This window comes from Talaromyces marneffei, chromosome 3 (assembly GCF_009556855.1).
Source record: "Talaromyces marneffei chromosome 3, complete sequence".
NCBI lineage: Eukaryota > Fungi > Ascomycota > Eurotiomycetes > Eurotiales > Trichocomaceae > Talaromyces > Talaromyces marneffei.
The window spans coordinates 3347977-3369849 of NC_072350.1; the positions used below are offsets into that span (position 1 = coordinate 3347977).

Here is a 21873-nt window from a genome sequence, read left to right on the forward strand (position 1 = left end):
TATACTTACTTAGGTAGATATTCAAACAAACAATCACATACGAGGAAACCACTTGAGGTCCACTATACTGCATTTCTGATTCTTCATTCGTTTACCTTTCTGCACTGACGTTTCGGTTAATGATAGAAGCAATTCGCATTAGCCGACAAGCATCGGCTCCGATAAGATGTCACCGGTTCCTGAGTCTAGGGAGAATAGGAGGCTCTCAGAAATCCAGAATACCCATCAGTTTAGCCGGACTTTGATGCGATGATCATAAAAGGTGTTTGTGCCGGCAAAGATTATGAGGTCAATGCAGCGGAGAGCTCCACCAAGACTCGGACTTGCTCCGTTGAACAGCGTGGGGAGGCCAAATTTCCGAGGTCAATAAGAGACGTAAATAACAACTCGCATGCTTTTAAAAGCTTTGATATCGTGTGTACTTTGTTCATTTCCATAATTTACATTATTTATAATCAAGATTACATTGTGTTCAAGATATAACCATGACTTCTGGAAAGCCCGAGATTGGCTTCGTCGGCCTCGGTGCCATGGGTTTTGGCATGGCCACCAACCTCGTCAAACAAGGATATTCCGTCAAAGGTTACGATGTCTTTCCTGCATCAGTCGAGCGATTCAGGGCAGCTGGTGGAATTCCCGCGACATCTTTGAGAGACTCGGCGGAGGGAAAACCGTACTATGTCTGTATGGTCGCATCAGCACCTCAAGTGCAGGATGTGTTGTTTAACCCAGAAACAGGAATCCTAGATGGTATGTCCCTTGGTGCTTTGTTTCTGTTTTCATCTGTTCGTTGTTATGCCGCATGGCGCTAACAATATGCGACCCATAGTACTCCCTCAAGGCGCGACATTCCTGCTTTGTTCCACTGTCCCCTCAGCATATGCTCAATCAGTTGAGAAAGAATTCAAAGCTCGCGGGCGAGACGATATAATCTTCATTGATAGTCCTGTATCTGGCGGAGCTGGTCGTGCAGCTGATGGAACGCTCTCGATCATGGCCGGAGGAAGCGCCGCTGCTCTTGAGAAAGGAAAATTCCTTCTTGAAGAAATGTCCGACCCGAAGAAATTATACTTGGTTCCAGGAGGCATTGGAGCGGGCAGCAATATGAAAATGGTACATCAAGTTCTTGCGGCGATTCACATTGCTGGTGTGAGTGAGTCTATGGGTCTTGCAGCACGACTCGGATTGGACGCTCATGTCGTGGCGGATGCAATCATAAAATCCGATGCGTGGACATGGATGCACGAAAATCGCATCAAGAGGATGCTGGAAGAAGATTGGAACCCAGGTGCAAGCGCCATGACAATTATTCTCAAAGACGTGGTATGTACAACACACCTGAAGACTTGTATTGGAAAATAGCTGACTTGGGCAAGGGTATCATCACATCTACCGCACGACTACACAAGTTCCCTACACCTCTTGCATCATCAGCCGAACAACTTTACCTTACCAGTCTGGTTCATGGCTATGGCCCTAAGGACGATTCATCTCTTGTCCGCATGTACACCTCTGAACCCATAGCCAGCGTGAAGTGTACTCTATCACCAGAGGAAACAGCGCGTAGACTCCAAATGGTCATCAAGTGCATGCAATACACAAACATAGTCGCAGCAGCCGAAGCAGTTGCCTTTGCGCGATACCTGAATGTTGACATGAAACAATTCTATGACTTGGTCATCAACGCCGCCGGAGGCAGCAAGATGTTCAACACCCTAGGCGTGACAATGGGCGAGGGAATCACAAAGGGGAAAGCACCGGAGGGAACTTTGAGTATTGATGGTATTATTGAGGAGCTTAGTGCTATTGTGCAGGAGGCAAGGGATTCATTTACGCCATTGCACCTGGCTACCGAAGCGTTGACTCAGTATATGGTAGCGCAGCGACGTGGATGGGGGTCTGAGGCTGCTACAAGCATTGTTAGGGTATGGGAGGACTAGATGAGTCAGTTTAGTAGCTATTGAGGCATATATTAGGAGTTAATTGCTTGGCATAACATTCCTGTTTGCATTTCCCACCTATGGACGCACATATCAGTATACCAGTAAAGATAGGACCTCGGGTATGAGAAAATGGCCGAGAAAAGGGACAAATATTGTTTTAGCACGCTCGAAATACATACTAGCTAGCTAGCTTATGAAGAATTTTATTTTATTACACCCAGTAATATTGAATGTATTTTGAGGAACCGGACTGTCCACCATGAATTAGGGTTAGGTCACCGCAGAAGTGTCCGATTCCTCCACCCCGCCACCCCCGCCATCCTATGATATCCGATTCCCCATCGGACTTGCTCCGATCTCCGTGGAACAGCTTCGGTCAACCAGCGGATAATCAGCCGGGTTGAATTAACTGTATTGAGGATATAAATGATCGTAAGCCTTGATACTCTGGGTTGCATCCAGAGAATATTATTGCATCAATCATTGGGCTGTTGGTACCTTTAATCCATCACGGGTAAATGAGTGTCATTTTGGATGCATGTAACCATCGTTGCTAACATTGCTGCTCCAGAAGTCGCCATTCAAACAAAGTCAACGAAGACCAACCCCAAAATTCATATAAAATGCCTCACCCAAGCCTAAAGGGCAACCGTGCCCTCGACATCCTCGACAACGCCCTCGCCGGCAAATATGGTGTTCCCGCGATGTGCTGTTATAACATTGAAGGTATTCTAGCTACCGTCCGTGCCGCAGAGGCCAAAAAATCTCCAGCCATGATCCTCCTCTTCCCCTGGGCAGTCCAATACGCAGATGGCCTGCTCGTTCATGCAGCTGCCGAGGCTGCCAAAAAGGCCAAGGTCCCCGTCACAGTCCACATGGACCATGCCCAATCACCGGAGATCATTCGCTATGCAGCCGATCTCGGTGGCTTTGATAGTATCATGGTTGACATGAGCCATTATGAGAAGGAGGAAAACCTGGCAAAGACCCGCGAGTTGGTTGCCTACTGCAACGAGCGTGGAATCGCAACGGAGGCAGAGCCTGGTCGTATTGAAGGCGGAGAGGACGGAGTGGCAGACACCGCTGACCTTACCGGTCTATTGACTACCCCTGAAGAGAGCCACGAATTTGTTGCCACGGGTATTGACTGGCTCGCACCTGCTTTCGGTAACGTTCACGGCTCATATGGCCCCCGTGGTGTGCAATTGGAGTACGACCGCCTGGAGTCCATCAACCAAGCCATTGGCAACAAAGTGCGCCTTGTTCTTCACGGAGCAGACCCTTTCACAACCGAGATTTTCCAAAAGTGCATCTCCCATGGCGTCTCCAAAATCAATATAAACAAGGTCATGAATTCCGAGTACTTGCGAGTGCAGGCTGAGAAGGCTGGCAAAATCCCCTTGACTACTTTGCATGAGGAGGCCACCAATGCCATGCAGGCAGCTGTTGAGCGATGCATGGATATGCTGGGTTCTACTGGAAAGGCGGCTTGAAGATAGCTATGGATTTAACGATAAGAAAATAGCATATGAAATCTAATGACGTTTGTTATCATGTACATAATGCAATGATCGGCTTTTACTCCAAATCAACCTATAGACTTTACTTATCAGTAAATGTTGGAAATATATGCAGACAAAGCCAGTCACTTAACGAGCTGACTTACGAGCTCTAAAGTTAGCTCTGGGCCCAGCTTAATATACGTCCGCCATACAATCTCTCCCAAGCTTGTTGGTGAGCTCATTAGTGAGCTTATTAGTAAGGTCGTTAGTGAATCCGTTAATAAATCCGGTAGTAAATCCGTTAGAGTGAATTGAGCTTATTAATGGGCACACGTACTTGACCGTATATAAATCTATGTTAAGTTAGCTTCGGGACTGGCTTATGAGCCACTTACTGTAGCCGTAGTAAGCTTACCTAGGTATGTACGCGACTACATATAGTTAGGCGTGCTCGATGTTAAAAGCTAAGTAGTAAGCACTAGTTGATAACTAGACTACCAATCTTACCATCCCCGTAAACAGGAATTGCATATAAGGAGGTACACTAGTGTAGTTATATCTTTGTATTGTTATGTATTGAATCCACACGGGTGTATCTATTTTTATAGACCGTATTAATAGTGAGTAGAATATAGTTACGTGCTAGATTGAAGACTAATCAGGTATTCAACTAATGAAAGGATGTATTCCCTGCTCAACGACGATCTTACAGGCATATTAATGCAATGCAACTGATAATTATACGTAACTAGTTATCATAACTTATAACAAATTGCTGACATAAGATAACTAACAAACCCCTGTCCCATTATGCTTCCTAGCTCCTCACTAAGTATTTACCTGCCTGGAATAAGCAGTGGTGCCTTGGGGGTCTTAAAGTGTCCGATTAATGGTGGAGTGTACTATGTACAGGGTGATTTTGTCATAACGATACCTACTTGTAGTACCCACACTAGGAACGAAAAGCTCTAGTACGATATGACTGCCAGTAAATACACCTAGCATGAGAATTGTGAATCAATAACCGATTGTCCAATGGGAAGTTCATCTTCATAGTATGCTGCCCGTGTTAAAGAGGAGATTTGACTGCCCCCTCCTCCTCACAATCCGAAGACTTTTGTCTCCGGCATCAAAGCCCACTTAGCTATCTTTCACCTCAAATGTCTTGTGGTTATAGTGGAATACTACGTTTCGCATCTGCTCTGCCTCCATAGTGGCCACCCTTTTCAGTTTCGTTGATTGAGGCCTTTCTTTGATTATACTAATTTCTCATTATACCTAGTTCCCAGATACCTGGCATCAGAAATCTATTCGCTTATCTTGATGCAAAAGTGAATCCTCCCATTTTCATTCAAAATTCGATGATTCGCAACTCATCGTTAGCAAGCCGTGTATAAGAGCTGAGAGACAGGTTACCCATCGAAACAGAACAAAACGTAAAAGAACGAACACCAAGAATGGCTCATAATAGGATCGTCGAGTTAGCAACATCAATCTCTCAAAATGTTGCAAAGATTGATTCGTATCTGAAATCAAACGGGCTTTCAAGCCCGTCTTTTGATATTGACTCTCCGTTTATGAACAGTTTTCCCGAAGAGATAGGTTCAATCAGAGACGCTATCCTTGAAGCCAATCTGGAGCTGAGCGAGCTTCTTCTGGGCCCGAAGGAGACTTTTGTTGAGTATCAGGTCAGAACTCTCTACTGTGATTTATCAAAATATCGTATCGTATGCATCTGATGTCAAAGTTCTTATTACCTTCTAGTACAATTATTTCGTCTGCATGAGAGCTCTATATCAATACAAGATCCCATTTGCCTTCCCTGTTGGAGAAGAGGCGACATTTGGGCAGATAGCTAGCAACTGCAACTGCAGCGAGGCCATAGTTCGCCGTATTATGCGGCTTGCAATGACAAATAGAATTTTCAAGGAAGTTCGCAAAGGAGTCGTTGTTCACACTGCAACATCCAAAGCTTTAGCAGAAGATGAAAAGTTTCGCGATTACGTTGGCATGAGATGCGAGGAAATGTGTCCAGCAGAGTTAAATGTCCGTATGCCCCTTGATTTGAGTTGGAGAATTAAGAATGATAACCACAAAAACATCAGACGATTCCAGCTATGCTGAAATGGCCCGACTCCGAGGACCCATCTCAAACAGTAAGTCAGGGATATTGCCCCCTACTTACGACTTCATAGTGAGCTTATATCTTACACAGGGATTCTCGTTGGCAAATAACACAACAGATACAATGTATCAGATCATGGGTAAAGACCCAGCCAGAGCTCAACGCTTCTCCAATGCAATGGCATTCCGTCTTACAGGTCCTGCCTTGAAACTTGATTTCCTAGTTGAACACGGACCATGGGGAGCTCTTCCAACGGGAGGAACCGTGGTGGATATCGGTGGCTCTCATGGGAAAGCGATGGTTGCTATTGCTGAAAAGTTTCCTTCGCTCCGCTTTATCGTTCAGGATCTACCGTCCACTATTGCTGCTCGTCGGCCCATTCCTCCAGAATTCGATCATTGTATATCGTTCATGGAGCACGATTTCTTCACGCCTCAGCCAATCACAGGTGCCGATGTCTACTTGTTTAGATGGATCTTTCACAATTGGCCAGACAAGCACTGTATACGCATATTGAAGAACTTGGTACCTGCCTTAAGGCAAGGTTCAAAGGTAGTTGTCAGTGAGATATGCTTGCCCGAGCCGAATACTATAGTGGTCAGAAAGGAAAGAAAGTTACGGTTAGTATTTGATATCCATCTTTGCTTTGGTCAACCGAGTCCTCCTTTCTCGCGAGTCGGCAAAGGAGAAGAGAAAGAGGGCTCATCGACGAATGACTTACAATCGCTAACAATACTCATAGTGCTATGGACGTTGCCATGATGACAATGCAAAACGCTCAAGAAAGGGACAAGGGTGAATGGGTAGACCTGTTCAAACGTGCAGATGAGAGGTTTCGTTTTGTGGAAGTTGTACAGCCAGAAGAGTCCGATCTCGCTGTTATCGAATTTACATGGCAGGAATAAGAGGAATGGTTCGGCCTAAATAGAAGGTCGACGGGTCAATTTATGATAGACAAGGTTTCTTGACTCTTTTAGCATTCTAGATCGCCCGCTGATTATTGACGATGGAATCATATTTCAGACGCTATTCTCTATGTCTATTCAGTTCTACATAATGTGCATTTGATCTTGGATATAGTCTTCGAATGTAAATGCTTTTTCTCTTCAAAGATGAAGAACGTAACTTTGAAACCTTTTTAGCTGTATAAAAACAAATTCGAGAAGCAGTTCATGCTAGAATATTCAACTTTTCAGACTTATTGAACTGTTATTTTCTAATAAATACACGGCTTATGCACCGATGAGACATACATTTGGAACAATGACTAAAAAAAGACTAGAACCGTGTGTTCGGTAAACCTCTATCCATCGATAGAACGAGTATAACATCGACATAATATTCCTGACCAAATATTTTGAAATACATATATGTTGTGTACAGTGGTGTGAGTATGCGCAAATAGAGACTTTTATCCTGAAATTCCTGCTACTACACAATAGACGAAGCTGAGACATTGATATTGGTCTCAACATGAATCTCACGAGATCTAGATGATGCATCTTTTGAGTATTCATTGAACGGCTGCCGGCTTGATTTTGCAATAGGGTTGAGTGGTACTTCTTGACCGTAAGAACCAGCCCAGTAACCGTTAAGCCTTTGGTCTTCTGAATCGATAGTATGGTGGTCGGTATCCGGAACCTTTGAAGGCTTGCCCATATACTTTGATGTGTCTTGAGAGAAACTGTGTGCGTGGGATGAGGACTTGAAGCTCCGAGTGCGCCATGATCGAGGTAGAATGAATTCTACTACAGGACGCATAGTAGGTAGACAGGCGCTGATGACGGCAACTGAAGGCTCAACAGACGACCAAATAACGGTGTTGTTAAAACCCCCTTGGAACGATAAGTCAGAATACTTGAATCTCACTGTCATATCCATCGGAATAATTGTATTGCCGATAGTTCTAAATTGGGTTGTGCACGAATACTTACAGGTAAAGTCGGGGTTGGATACTTCGTGAAGTTGGGACAAACGAATGATACTTGCCACGACGACGCTGGAACAGACGCAAAGAGTCAGCAGGGTATCTGGTATAGGCCACAGAGGTTTTGCGACGATGCCAAAAGAAAAGTTGATGGGTAACATACAAGCTACCAAGCATGAAGATAAAAGTAAGAGCGACCCTTTCCCACTTGGATGTATGTAGCCCCCAGACCATGCGAAGCGGGAGAGTCAGAATAAAGGCATCCGTGATAATGTTAGGTACCGCATTGGCGATATAGAACTGCTCCGAATTGATACACTTGGATCCAGCCTCATGCGTCCAAAAAGCTCGAACTGGGCTGCAGGAAAATACAGAAACAAGGATTGTCGCAATAAGCCAGGCTGTGACTATACACGCAATCACCTTGGCAGCAAGTTTGAATTCTCGTGTTGGGAACAATCGTGTGTAAAATAGTAGGATAGACATCTTCGTCGCAGCGAGACTGACAAAGTAAATGATTTCATAGGCCATGAGAGCCTGGAGGATTTGGATTAGCAGGCGAGTCTAAATCTGTTTGAGGACCGTACGAACCTTGAAGAAATTAACTTGCTGTACTGGTGTAGTAAGCTGGACATGTTTCCCAACTCCATTGACCACCACTATTTGCGCCCATCAGTTCAAATATGGTCTTTGAATGCTTGTTCAACATGGCTAAAAACTTACTGAATATTCCTAAACCAAGACATCCCCACGAGAAAATCTAAAGCCAGGTGAGTTGTGGACATGGAGCCAAAATCACAAGGCTGTCTATTCTCACCAGACCTATGACTGCTAACAAGTCATCAATGGCATAGCTGCCTTTGATTTTTCTGGAAACAAATCTGAGAATTATTGCTATATCTGCCAATACAGATACCGCAATTGTTGAGCCTAAAATGCGAGCTTGGTCGTTATCGTTGAGGTTGACACTCATCTTGCCAATATACCCACCACCTTCTTAGATGGGTGTACACCTCAAGTTCGTAAGAACAAAGAAGACATGTTGGAGTTTAAAGTTCTTCAAACGAGCCCAGAGCTATTGGCCATTACATGCACAGTGTGATTGGCCATGGCTGGCATCTGCAAACTCAAAACTCACTAAAGCCAACGGACTAACGGGTTTGGGGCCGTTCTGGAAAAGGGGGAGAGGGAAAGAATAATACCAACAAATAAGCATCATGATTGTAACTCATGTAGTAGGATCTACAGAGTCGCTAACGCAGCATGGACGGACCTAGCCGGATCCACACCGTGCATTTTACTGTTGGCCCGTTATTGTTGAGTCTGTCGAGTCGTTGACAAGTTAACGGTCGACTAAGCATCTTTGAGTACATTAGTACGTAATTACTCTGTACTGTGTATGTACTAGGTACTTCCGCCGAATATCTGGTAATAGGTAATATAATTACAGGGAAAGAGATTATACATAGTGCTCCATGAAGGTGTCAAAATAGAGTTAAATATGTACATCTTCTAGTATTTATAGCCGTGTTTGCTTAAAAACTCGACTAATACAGCCAAATCTGATTTTATATACTGTGTCAACCAAGCCGTCAACTTCGTTTGGTATCAAAAATGGAAAAGTCACTTGATACTCTGGAAATTACTACCAATGCGAGTCCCGTGCTGAGAATTAATGACACTACAATACCTGCGACAAATGTCGAGGTAGATCATTCCCAAGACGGAACTTACAGTTGGGTTTGTGTTGTCTGTGTTTTTCTAATTAACATGCATACCTTTGGCATCAATGGGGTAAGCTTTCTAGTCCTATCTGGTAATGAGCAATCATTGAACTACTGAGACAGTCATATGGCGTGTTTCTCTCTTATTATCTTACGTCGAACACCTTTCCCGGCTCCACGTATATTGATTACGCTTTGGTCAGCGGCCTTTCAATATCACAGGCATTGCTCATATCTCCTTTGGTAACCTACACTACCCGTTCATACGGCACCCGGACAAGTTTGTACATTGGCGCATGCCTGGAAGCCCTTTCACTTGTTGGAGCATCATTCTCAAATTCAATATGGCAGCTGTTCTTGAGCCAAGGCTTATGCTCTGGCTGGGGAATGGGCTTTCTATTTCTAGGGACCATTGGCGTGGTCCCACAGTGGTTTACCAAAAGACGCTCGTTGGCGGCGGGCCTAGCATCCGCCGGGGCCGGAACTGGCGGTTTTGTGTACAATCTTTCGGTCAATTCCATGATTCGGAATATATCTCTGCCCTGGGCATACAGAATCCTTGCAATTGTGGCTTTTACGACGAACATGACTTGTGCATCGTTTGTCAAGGACCGCCATCGCCAATTAGGGGCAGTACAGAAGTCTTTTGATTATAGGTTATTTACGAACATCAACTTCTTGGCACTCGCCTCTTGGTCCGTTTTGAGCATAATAGGATACGTGATATTATCATTCTCTTTGCCCTCCTACGTCGTGAGCATTGGTCTTTCACAGCAGCAGGGCTCAATTGTTGGGTCGCTGCTAAATGTTGCCCAGGCGATTGGACGGCCCGCAATGGGCTATCTGAGTGATCATTTGGGAAGATATAGAGTCACTGCTTTCGCAAGCACAGCGTGCGGGCTTTGCTGTTTTCTTATATGGGTTTTTGCTACAAATTATGGCGTTTTGATATTTTTTGCTATAATGTCTGGCTTGTTCGTTGGGAACAATTGGGCGGTATGTCAAATTTTGCCTTGCTATTGACGAACGGATTAGAGAGACGCTAATATTTGAACAGGCGACCGCTCCAGTTTCCGCCGAGGTATTTGGTATTAAACACCTTCCGTCAATACTTTCTACACTCTGGCTTTTGCTAACCATACCTGGTACATGTGGGTATTCTCTAACCCCTCCTGAGCACGAGCAAGTGTTGACTATTTGATAGTTGCCGAATTGATCGCCCTTGGGTTGCGGGAAAAGGAAGGTAGTAGGGTTTATCTTCCAACCCAGATTTTCACTGGCTTTCTCTATATTGGGGCTGCACTTTGTATGGGGGTGATAGGTTTCAGAAAGACTAGAACAGCGAGTTAGATCTTGCACAAATGGCCGGATAAGAAGAGTCCGATATGAGCTCGACTGAGGCTTCGTTAAACGGAACCGCATAGTGTACGTAGTATATGACTCCTGGATCGACAAGGGTTAGACGCCATTGATACGAAAAAATGGCAAGTGCTTATTCACCACTGTCCTCGAAACGGCAATGACATTGCTCCTAGGCTGTTACAGAATGGAAGAATAACGGACGTTTACAGGATGGGGAAACTCAAATGATAACAGGGTTCCAGAAGGAGATTGAAACTCCAAAGGGAAAAGATACTCCGGCTAATCAATCTTGGAAATAATTACTAGATTGCGACTAGGTGTACTCCGTACGTAGGGTACGTTCGTAATCTATTAGGCGTAAATACACCGTAAGTACACAACAATGTATATGTATTCTTTTTGACTCAAGGCCTGTGCGGGCCGCATCCCCACTTGGCCCCACCAAGACCCACTAGGTAATCAAGACCACCGCCATTGCCTGTACAGGGCTGGCGTGGCGCTTAGACCCTTGTACCTTGTTTTTCGTACCGCAGAACACCGTTAAACCTACGGAGTACTGACTCTAGCTTATTACCTTAATTTATAGATGAAACCGGACTACCAATGTGTCAGATTATAGCAAGGTTTGACCAATTGGCAGAGCCCGGAAGGGAGGAAGGATCGAACTAACACAAAGCCGTCCGCGCCATTTCACGGCTGATTGGTTCTTACTTACCGCGCAGCCAGATGTCATATTGATCGGCGTGAGACTTGTGCTTCAAGCAGCAATGATATTCGTACGACCTTTTTCCCATGCCCAGGTCCCACTGTGCCCGGTTCAGCTAATCAAGACAGTCGCCTTGGTAGGTTGGTATTAACGAAGCCCGTGGCGTCTGGTCTGTTGAAGGATTCCGACCTGGGTTAAAACTTTAAATTAGTGAGTTAGGTATTCGGTCAATATTTTTTTCAGGATGAGAATCCTTGCACTGGGAAGCTTCAATCTTTGATTCTTAAACTCGCAGATAACGTGAGCAGTAAGCAACAAAATATCCATGCATCGTTCTAGACCGGTATTAGTATTACCACCCAATATACCGTGTTTCTTATATCGAGTAGTTGAAGAGAGTCATTATCTACGGAGTTGGACTCAGTTCACGATCTATCAGATAGCTACTCCGTACAGAGTCTCAACAATACTTATTGTAATCAGATTATAGGATCCGCGGGTCCATAGTTACCTTCCATTGCTATTCCAGGCTGGATGTTACATCACTTATGGTGTCCATGCTTACTGTAATATTGATGGGTCCGACAAGGTCCGACTGAAGCAAGTCACTTAACGATAACTGATGCTATCATATACTTATCTACTACTCTAATATATTAAGATCTTGTAACTCTTTCTCCATAAAAGATAACGGAGACCCAAGAGCTTAGCACTGGGATACCAGAAAAATACTTATGCATAGATTAGAGCAAATGCAATATTGAAAGCTATACGTGTCGAGATTGCTAGCGTTGTGGGCTCTCCATCAATGCCGTGCCGGATGCCTGCCATTATAATATCTGTAGTTACATGCTCATTGACCGATACATATGGCCAACATCCTGAAGAAAGTACACAATCCGATTAGTCAGAATCATCCATGTCATAACATAGTTACTTCGCATTCGGGCACATAAACACCATGATAATCATGGATAATTGGCAGCCTGTGACCAATCCCAGCTGGCTCTTCCTTCCCCTGACCAGTTTTTGGCGTGGGGGCTATGCTTGATACTAATTTTCTCACAACCCTAACCTTGGAAACGCCTTAATAGCATGACTATGTCTTTCAAATCATTGAATATACGTTAGTGATCATGAAGTAAGTGTTGCACCTCCTATCTGACATCTGTTGGATCATACAACCTGGGGTTATATTGCGTATGTAGGATGTTTTCCAGACCCCGAACTTCCCTGAGTCTGCAACTGTAAGATTCTCCAGAAGTGGTTAGATCCAGCTCTCTTACAGTATGTTCTGATCTGCGTAGGATATTTTGTCGGAGTACGGAGTACCCACGGCATCGTCTGAGTCCTACCCTGTTGGAGAGCGCCACCATTATTGCTGGGCGGGTTCGACTGTCCATTCGGGCCTGGAGGGTATGCGTGGACTGCCAATAGTCACTGGTACTTGGAAAATTGGTAGATTTCGCAAAGGGGGAGGCTACGGAGCCACTAAATCCCAGAATCAATTTCCTTTGAAGAGCCTAGGTAGAAAGTGGTGAAGTATATTTTGAATATATTTTTTTGGCTTCCGAGGTGAATTCTACACCGGGTACTTTTTGATTGACACATATCGATACACAACGTGGTTAGACCTATTTTACACAATAAATAGACATGGTACCTAGTATTGATTCACCTCGCCGGGATGATATGCAGACATTGAGCGGCGAATCTTCGAGTCTAGATAAATATAGAGGATACGACCATATGACATGGTATGTTGGAAACGCCAAACAAGCCGCTTCCTGGTATGTGACCCGGATGGGCTTTGAAATGATTGCCTACCAGGGGTTGGAAACAAATTCTCGTTGTACCACGTCTTATGTGGTTGCTAACAATAATGTGAGATTTGTTCTCACTTCTGCTACTCAGAGCTATTCTGCTCTGGAAGAGAGTGCATCATTTGAGGAACGGCAGCTTGTTAAAGAGATATATGAACACCTGGAAAAACACGGAGATGCTGTCAAAGATGTTGCCTTCGAAGTCGATGATGTCCATGCGCTTTTCTCGAATGCCGTAGCAGCTGGTGCAGCTAACGTTCAAGAACCAACGACAATCAAAAGTGGGAGAGATGGATTTATAGTTGCGGCGACCATCAAGACATTTGGAGATACTACTCATACCTTCTTAGACCGTCGGAGCTACACTGGAGCCTTTCTACCTGGTTATCATGCAGTGACCGAGTCTGACCCTATTCAACGATATCTTCCAACCATTAATGTGGACGAAATTGACCACTGTGTTGGAAATCATGACTGGAATGATCTTGAATCTGCCTGCAACTTGTATGGTTATGATCAATACAGCCGTTTTCATTGAGCTAATTACTGACAGAAATTCTAGTTATGAAGAATGCCTCGGTTTCCGCCGCTTCTGGACTGTCGACGACAGGTCTCTCACTACGGAATACTCTACTATGAACTCGATTGTCATGGCTTCCCCGGGTAATGAGAAGATAAAGATGCCAATGAACGAACCAGCAGTGGGAAAAAAGAAGTCGCAGATCGAAGAATTTGTACAATTCTATAATGGGGCTGGTGTCCAACACATTGCTTTCCACACCACAGATATTGTGCAGACGGTAACGAATATGAAAGAGCGCGGCGTGCAGTTTATTACTGTCCCGAGGACGTATTACGAAGACCTGTCACTTCGGCTGAAGAGTCATGGGATGACCGTTGAGGAAGATATGGAGATTCTTCAAAGGTTAAGCATCCTTGTTGATTTTGATGAAGGGGGATATCTACTCCAGATCTTCACCAAGCCATTGCTAGACAGACCAACAGTCTTTTTAGAAATAATTCAAAGAAACAACTTCGATGGGTTTGGCGCTGGAAACTTTAAAGCTTTATTTGAAGCTGTTGAGAGAGAGCAAGCTAAACGTGGGAACCTATGATATGCGTTCAACTGAGATTCTATATGAGAAATTAGATTGCAATTCCAAGTTCTGTACTTGCAACTATTAAAACTATCAATAAGTCTTCTCCTTCACCACCCACTCCGTACTGCCCCTCATCTTTTCAATTTCCACTTTCATGGCTTCTTGGACAATGTTTCCACATAGTCTTGCATACGGATTCGCACTCACGGCCATCTTCATAGCTTCTTGGTCACCATATCTACCTGCCAATTCCAAATCAGCCCTCGCTTTGTCTTCCATCTCTCTCCGTGTCAGACTCCTCAATTCTTCTGGTAGATTGTCCAGATTTTCTAATCGTTGCGTTGCGCGTTTCGCTGCTTTCCACGTCAAGTATCCCCTTTGTGCATAACCAGCTCTCAAAACCCTCGCTTGGAATTCACAAACCTTTCCATTCGGCTGGTCCGGTAACTCTAGTGTGATAGCAGTGCAGAGGTCGTTCCACAGTGTGGTGGTTTGCACCTCATCTCTGTAAAGGTCATCCCCATATAACAAGCGTAATACCTGAGCACGATTGTTGTACGCACTGGAATATGTTGGATGGAAATGGATGAGACTAGTCAACTGATTGTTTGCTTCTTTTAGTGACTCCGCGGAAACAGATGCGCCGCCACATTTAGTGATGATAGAATGTTCCTGGGACTGCAGTTCTTCGAGGATGGTAGGAGAAAGATTGGTTCTAGTCGCCGTTGGCAGCTCGGGATCAATGAGGGACTTTGACAAGGATCCCACAGGATGTGATTCAAAGACGCGGGAGAGAACGAGCCGGTCGTTGGGGCTAAGAGGTTGTGTCATATTTTTAATCACTCTAGAGTTCAGCATGTGAGTTTTTGGTAGGTGTGTATTTTAAAAGTAAAGCCTATCTAGGTGTAGAAGGCGAATCCGTTCTGGAGGATCCAACACAAGCCTTCAACATGAACACGGCGACTTGCCGTTATCGGGAAAGTATTATTGAAGATCACTGTATGGGTCCTGACTTTTATTTCCCGAAACTAGTCGGAGTCCATCTACTGCTCTGGGACGATAGACGGTAAGCACATGTACTAGTAAGCAGATAACATTGCATTACAGAAAATTCCTTAGCTGCATCCCGCTTACACGGGTTTTACGGCTGGTTACTATCATGTGTGATCGTTCTTTGCCTGGTGCTCTTCAATTAACAGCGACAAATTTCTCTGCGAATCATTGAGTCAACATGAATGATGAAAAAGTCCTCAAGAAAGGGGATATTGCGCTTCATTCAGATAGCTCTGATTGCTGGATCATCGTCAACGGAAAAGTGTGGGATGTAACAAATTTCCTCGTCAATCACCCTGGCGGGGCAGATGGTAAAATCCAAGTAGCTCATAATAAAAACCCGTCCGTCATAGCTAACAAATTCTACAAGTCATATTCTGTCATGCTGGAAAAGATGCCTCCTTTGCGTATAATCAAGTACACGACCCTAACCTGCTTGGACAAACGCTACCATCGACATGTTTGAAAGGAACGGTCATCGACGGAATACCATCTGCAACACCACAAGATGTCAATACCGAGCCCCCGAACATCGACTCAACAGCTGAAAAGGCACTGCCCCCACTCTCAAGTATTTTAAGCACACATGATCTTGAAGCGGTTGCCAAACAACATCTCTCCAAAAAAGCATGGGCTTACTATTCTTCTGCCGCTACAGATCTCGTCTCTGAACGAGCAAACCAGTCGCTATGGGACAGGATTTGGTTCCGTCCACGGGTCCTGAGGAATGTGAGGAACGCCGTCACAGAGCGAAAGATTCATGGAGTCAAGACGTCAGTGCCATTCTATGTAGCTCCAGCTGCAATGGCAAAGCTTGCTCATGATGATGGAGAACTGGCTATTGCAAGAGCATGTGCAGGAAATGGAGTTGTACAGTGTGTATGTAAACCATGGTTCCATATTATATCATACTGGCTCAAACTATATCTAATTATGAATGAGACAGATCTGTATAAACGCATCATATCAACTAGAAGACATCATCAATGCAGCGCCGCCTGGAACACCGTTTCTCTTTCAACTGTACGCCAACAAGAACCGCGCGGCAACTGAAGCTATACTCAAAAGAGTCTGGGCCACCGGGATACATGTTTTGTTCTTGACTGTAGACGCACCGGTTCCGGGCAAGAGGGAGGCGGATGAGAAAGTCAAGACGAGCGCAATGATCAAGACACCCATGACAGGAACACAGAGTGCTAATGACCATCGTGGTAGCGGATTGACCAGAATAATGGGTACATATATCGACGACCAGCTGAACTGGGACGATTTGCAATGGCTGAGGACTATCTGGAAAGGAAAGATAGTGTTGAAGGGGGTTCAGTCCGTAGAAGATGCTATGATGGCTGTAGAAGCTGGCGTGGATGGTATCACATTGAGGTAGGCTACCTTCTCATTTCACTTAATTCGATCTGTAAGAGAAGAATACTGATCAGATCCAGCAACCACGGTGGAAGAAACCTCGACACTTCCCCTCCGGGCCTCATGGTTCTTCTCGAGCTCAGGAAATTCTACCCCGAAGTATTTGAGAAAATACAAGTACACCTTGACGGAGGCATACGACGAGGAACAGACATTCTCAAAGCATTATGCCTAGGTGCTACCAGTGTCTCCCTAGGCCGGCCATTCCTATACTCTGTTCTATACGGAGAACAAGGTGTCCAGCATCTCATCCAAAGTGAGTTCCAACTTTCCATCAACTTCGGGCCGTGCTAATGAAGACATGACTATAGTCCTAAAAGATGAATTAGAAACAGCAATGAGACTGGTCGGGATTACGGATTTGTCTCAAGTCAATTCGAGATTCGTGAATACGAAGGATCTAGACTACCTTGTTATGGATTCGATCGCCAATGGGGATGGATTTGTGCTTAAATCGAAGATTTAGTCAGTATTGACTATTTATATGTATCAACTTGATCATTTACTATTATTATCAACAATAAAACGATCGTACTTCTCATATGACGTAGCGGCTGGGTTAGGGTTCAGAAAACAAAGCCCTAACATCAATTGATGCTGGACCTCTCGCGAAATATCTTGTAAATGTGACAACCAACACATGGTTCCATCGAGGTCCAGAATTGGTTGAATTGGTTGAACGTGCAATTACACACTGCTTCTATGGTAGAGCCACTAGTTAGTGAGTAAAAGGATATTAGTAACCTCTTACAATAGAGACCTTGCGTAGCTGTTGGGATCTACCTGTACAGCGTTTCTTTTGTAAGACTTTAGTAAATTTCCCGTTACTAGCGGCCATGAATTCACTAATCCTGCCATGGGCTCATGTACTTTTGGATACATGTTTAGCTACGGTTAGTGTTTGGCCCCAAGCGCTGATGAATGGGATTCTCGTATAGGCCTAGTTCCTTCAGATCCCCGTCCGCAATCCATTATATTCCGTAGCAATTAATGGCCAGGGTCTGTCTAAATGTACTATAGTACAAGCGTGGTACGTATGTAAATTACATGTGAGGAAACTAGTTTTCAGAATTCGGTACCTACTACATACGTAGGATCTATCGACGGATTACAGCGGTTGCTTTTTCCAGACTACGACTATCATGCTAATCGTCACTAGACTGACTCACCATGTAACTACCATGTCTAGTCTGGAACAGACCTTCGAGGTCCAAAGGGAAATGAAATACTTGCTTGTCATGCAGTACGTAGTCCGCCATGAATGCCACTTCCCGTTTAGGATGAAATCAACACTACGTACATACTAGCTATGCTGTGCCACAAAGACTGATTCAATTGCAATCAATTTTAGTTTGCGAGCCTATGTAAGTTCCAACTAGCGGACCTAGTTACCTAGCTGAGTGGGGTTTCTGATCTGATACAAACCACTTGCGTGCGACGTGTGTATATATTGATAGAGCTTCCTCGATAGACGTGAGGGGTAGAATGAGTAAACGTTGCAATCACTTGAAAAGACCTCTGAATTTGATCATAATAACCTCAATTAAACGTTTGGATTTAGAAACGATATCATGGAGATTGATAAGATTGTCGCTGAGCTTCGCCGGACGTTCGACAGTGGCAAGACTCGTCCTATTGCCTGGCGCAAAGAGCAGTTGCGGAATTTGTATCATCTTATTGTCGTAGGTTTGACCCAGAAAAAGAAAAAGAAAGAATTGACAATGCCAACATTAAGGGCTGACCTTGATTTTTGTTAAAAGGACAACCGCGATCGATTCATAGAAGCCATCTTCAAGGATATCGGAAAGCCGCCCGTTCAGGTAGAAGTTTTGGAGACCTTATGTGTTGCCAATGAAGTTTGTCTTCCCCCTCACTTATATTCGCTGTTCAGATGATGCTGACAAGTTCCCCCGGCGGTATTAGATTGTCCATTTTTTGCAAAATCTCGACGACTGGCTCAAGGATGAGGTAGTCGAGACTATGCCACCTTTTGAGAATTGGTCTCCTATCATCCGAAAACAGCCAAAGGGATCGGTTCTTGTACTTGGGTGAGCCCAACCCTAAGGAAAAACCAATATTGAAATGCTGACGATATTGTCGTAGAACATGGAACTACCCTTTGACATTGAGTAAGTTTGCAGTCCGGCCGAAATGCGGCTTCATACCAGCCATCAAATACTAAATCAGCTCCTATAGCACTTCTGCCCTTCATCGGAGTCATTGCCGCTGGAAATACTGGTATCCTGCGTCCTAGGTAAGCTACCAGACGGCCCGTTTATGAATGATTTCCACTGACCGATGAATTCAACAGTGAATTCGCACCCGCCACCGCAGACCTCCTCGTAGAACTATTCCCCAAATACCTCGACCCCAGCAGCTTCCGCTGCGTCATCGGCGGCCGCGAAGCCGCCGAAGCCCTCCTCAAACACTCATTCGGCCACATCCTCTTCACCGGTGGCCTCAAAGTCGGCAAGGAAGTCATGAAAGCAGCCGCCAACAACATCACTCCCATCACACTGGAACTAGGTGGCAGAAATGCTGCTATTGTCTCGGACAAGGCCAATGTTCGTCTTGCCGCCAAACGAATTCTGTGGGGAAAAGCTGCCGCTGCTGGCCAGACTTGCTTTGCGCCCAATGTTGCGATTGTGCATGAGGCTGTTTATGATGAGTTTGTAGGCGGTCTTAAGGATGTATGTTCCCTCTCTCTCCTGCACAATCTTGTAGCCGAGCTAATGAGTATTAGTATTATGCCGAGTTCTACAAAGGCAAAGCCGAGCTCCCCTCAGTCGGCCATATCGTCAATGCCGCCCAATTCTCCCGCGTGCAATCCCTTTTCTCCTCAACAAAGGGCAAAATCATCCTCGGCGGCGAACTGAACTCAACAACCTACTTCATCGAACCCACCATCGTCACCGACATCGAAGTCGACGACGCCCTCCTGCAAGCCGAAGTCTTCGGGCCCATCCTCCCAGTGATCAAGGCCAAGGACACCGACCATGCCCAAACACTCGCTAGAGAAATCGCACCTGAATCCTTGGGCCTATATATCTTCTCTGAAGACCTCGAGGAAGCCAACAAGGTCATCAACGCCCTTCCCAACGGCTCTGCTTCCATCAACGACGTAATGGCTCAAATTGCGCCGACCAGTATGCCATTTGGTGGGTTTGGAAGTAGTGGATTCGGCGCGTATCGCGGTAAAGCTAGCATTGATACATTCTCGCACAAGCAGTCTATTGTGACTGTGCCGACCGTTCCGGAGTTTGAGACTATGTTGGAGTGGAGGTATCCGTATGCGGATCAAGAGAAGACGGTGGAGTTTATTAGGGCGAATATGTTGGCGCCACTTCCTCCTCAATAAGTGCAGTGACTACATATTCAGACGTTGTACTTGTGGAACAGTGAAGAACATTTTAGGCAGTCCTACAGAAGCCATACATTTGATTGATTTATATGTTGAAAAGTTTCAGTAATGGTCAAAGGTTGGATTGTATTTTATGATTGTACATCCATTGCGTCAAAACTAAAGCCACTGGCAGTACCTTCCAAGGTTGTCTTTATCCATGGATATGTCTAAGGGTACCGAGTAGATGATTGCAGATCTATCAATGGACATCTTTTTGAAATCTCCATTGGATATTTGATATTTGACAAATACGCGATCGTTGATTGGCTGCGCAAAGCCGCCAATTACCGTCCTTCACCGCCTGATGACTAGAACCACCTGATGACTGATTTTGACGGGTTACTATATAAAATATTTTGAAGCTTTACAACACCATATAAGAATAAATTATAATAAATTTCTGGTGTAGCACTAAATAAGATATAAGGAATCGAACAAGCATAAAAATTAGTCCCGAAAACGCGCAGGGGGCCGGATCGCGCGGCCCCTACGATTTGTAGTAACAACCACCCCATTATCCTCTGTATGAGCCTCAGGCTGCGCTTTTACCTTTACTTGCTTGGAAACTTGCTTTTTTGCTCTTTTTGGAGCACTTGGAGTTGCTAGAACATCATTTTGAAGCTGTAAATGAGCTAACTTAGCGAGTTCTTGCTCGTCCTTAAGGCGTTGTTTTTCCGTAGCCTCTTGCAGGCGCTGTTCTTGCTTTTCTTGCCGGATTTGAGCTCTTTCAGCCTTTTCTTGCTCTTTGGCTTGCTTTGTAAGCTCTTGTTGAAGCTTTTTATCATCTTTACGAGCCTGCTCCTGCGCGGCTTGCTCATCCTTTTTGAGTATATTATCCCGCGCTTGCTGCACCTTTGACGGGCTCATAAAAAGTGCTCCACCTTCATTTTCTGTAGGAATATCGAATAATAAAGCCCTCCCCTTGGTTGAGCGCTTTTTCGAATGAATGAGGGCTCTTTGTAGACCTGCAATCTCATTTTTGAGTAGAATATTCTCTGTAGAAAGGTGGAGCACCGTATCCTTGAGTTGAATCGCTTTTTGATCATATAAATCCTCAAAAACGCCTTGTACAAGCTTCCGAAGCCGTCTCCAATCCTCAGCGGGAATAATTGAAGCTCCAGAATCGCTAGATGAGGGCCGGCTCTCGATTTTCTTAGTAAATTTCTGTATAACGAGGTCCGGATTGAAGGGACATAAACCGGTATGCTTGAACGCTGAGAGTATATTCTCGCTTGTAAAAGTAGCCTCCCAACTCGCCCAAAAAAGCCTAAAAAAGTCCCGTTTTGTAAGCCGGGTGAAGCCCTGGCAATCGTTTATAAAGCGCCTCAGTTGCTCCGTATAAGCCGTAGAAAGAGGTGAGAAAATAGCGACATCAGGAGGCTGCAAAGTATGTGTTGAATGAGCTGGGAAAATTGCTAATAAGATTCTATTTTTATCACAATATTCAATAAAGCGCATTGTGACGTGGGAGCCATGGCCATCTAGGATAAGCAAGCGCCATCCCCGGCTTGCTTGAGATTTGGTCTCTTTATCAAAAACATTGACCAACCAGGCGAATCCGACCTCATTATTGGTCCATCCTGACTCTGAGGTTGCAAAGAAACAGCGGTGTTGCTCAGCATCAAAATCTTGAAGCCATGAATCCTGCAAATTACCTGATTTGGCCATATAGATAAGAGCAGGCGATATAGCGGTTCCATTGGCACAAATACAGCCAATTGTAGTTATCCATTCCCGGTTTCCATCCTGTAGGTGTTGCTTATATCCTCCTTGCTCATATTTG

At 44.8% G+C, this 21873-nt stretch overlaps 7 protein-coding genes across 7 annotated transcripts; 5 read left to right on the forward strand and 2 right to left on the reverse strand.

The window, feature by feature from the left end:
- Window positions 1-485: 485 nt before the first annotated feature.
- Window positions 486-3436, forward strand: EYB26_004947 (uncharacterized protein; the record flags this gene model as incomplete). Its single annotated transcript, XM_054264237.1, has 5 exons — window positions 486-750; window positions 830-1323; window positions 1377-1925; window positions 2408-2457; window positions 2515-3436. 5 exons carry the CDS (start codon window positions 486-488, stop codon window positions 3434-3436), a joined length of 2280 nt encoding a protein of 759 aa, XP_054120212.1.
- Window positions 3437-5227: 1791 nt separating this feature from the next.
- EYB26_004948 (uncharacterized protein) lies at window positions 5228-6475 on the forward strand (the record flags this gene model as incomplete). The annotated part of the gene is made up of 4 exons (XM_054264238.1): window positions 5228-5491; window positions 5551-5601; window positions 5661-6190; window positions 6313-6475. The coding sequence occupies 4 exons, from the start codon at window positions 5228-5230 to the stop codon at window positions 6473-6475; spliced, it is 1008 nt and encodes a 335-aa protein (XP_054120213.1).
- Window positions 6476-7001: 526 nt separating this feature from the next.
- Window positions 7002-8470, reverse strand: EYB26_004949 (uncharacterized protein; the record flags this gene model as incomplete). Its single annotated transcript, XM_054264239.1, has 6 exons — window positions 7002-7405; window positions 7505-7569; window positions 7661-8034; window positions 8089-8156; window positions 8221-8257; window positions 8315-8470. 6 exons carry the CDS (start codon window positions 8468-8470, stop codon window positions 7002-7004), a joined length of 1104 nt encoding a protein of 367 aa, XP_054120214.1.
- A 4475-nt stretch (window positions 8471-12945) lies between these two features.
- EYB26_004950 (uncharacterized protein) lies at window positions 12946-14227 on the forward strand (the record flags this gene model as incomplete). Its single annotated transcript, XM_054264240.1, has 2 exons — window positions 12946-13616; window positions 13675-14227. The coding sequence occupies 2 exons, from the start codon at window positions 12946-12948 to the stop codon at window positions 14225-14227; spliced, it is 1224 nt and encodes a 407-aa protein (XP_054120215.1).
- A 75-nt stretch (window positions 14228-14302) lies between these two features.
- Window positions 14303-15043, reverse strand: EYB26_004951 (uncharacterized protein; the record flags this gene model as incomplete). The annotated part of the gene is made up of 1 exon (XM_054264241.1): window positions 14303-15043. The coding sequence occupies one exon, from the start codon at window positions 15041-15043 to the stop codon at window positions 14303-14305; it is 741 nt and encodes a 246-aa protein (XP_054120216.1).
- A 400-nt stretch (window positions 15044-15443) lies between these two features.
- Window positions 15444-17153, forward strand: EYB26_004952 (uncharacterized protein; the record flags this gene model as incomplete). The annotated part of the gene is made up of 5 exons (XM_054264242.1): window positions 15444-15576; window positions 15636-16144; window positions 16212-16645; window positions 16708-16943; window positions 16999-17153. 5 exons carry the CDS (start codon window positions 15444-15446, stop codon window positions 17151-17153), a joined length of 1467 nt encoding a protein of 488 aa, XP_054120217.1.
- A 1105-nt stretch (window positions 17154-18258) lies between these two features.
- EYB26_004953 (uncharacterized protein) lies at window positions 18259-20045 on the forward strand (the record flags this gene model as incomplete). The annotated part of the gene is made up of 7 exons (XM_054264243.1): window positions 18259-18369; window positions 18448-18543; window positions 18611-18735; window positions 18791-18816; window positions 18884-18941; window positions 18999-19377; window positions 19431-20045. 7 exons carry the CDS (start codon window positions 18259-18261, stop codon window positions 20043-20045), a joined length of 1410 nt encoding a protein of 469 aa, XP_054120218.1.
- Window positions 20046-21873: the final 1828 nt, after the last annotated feature.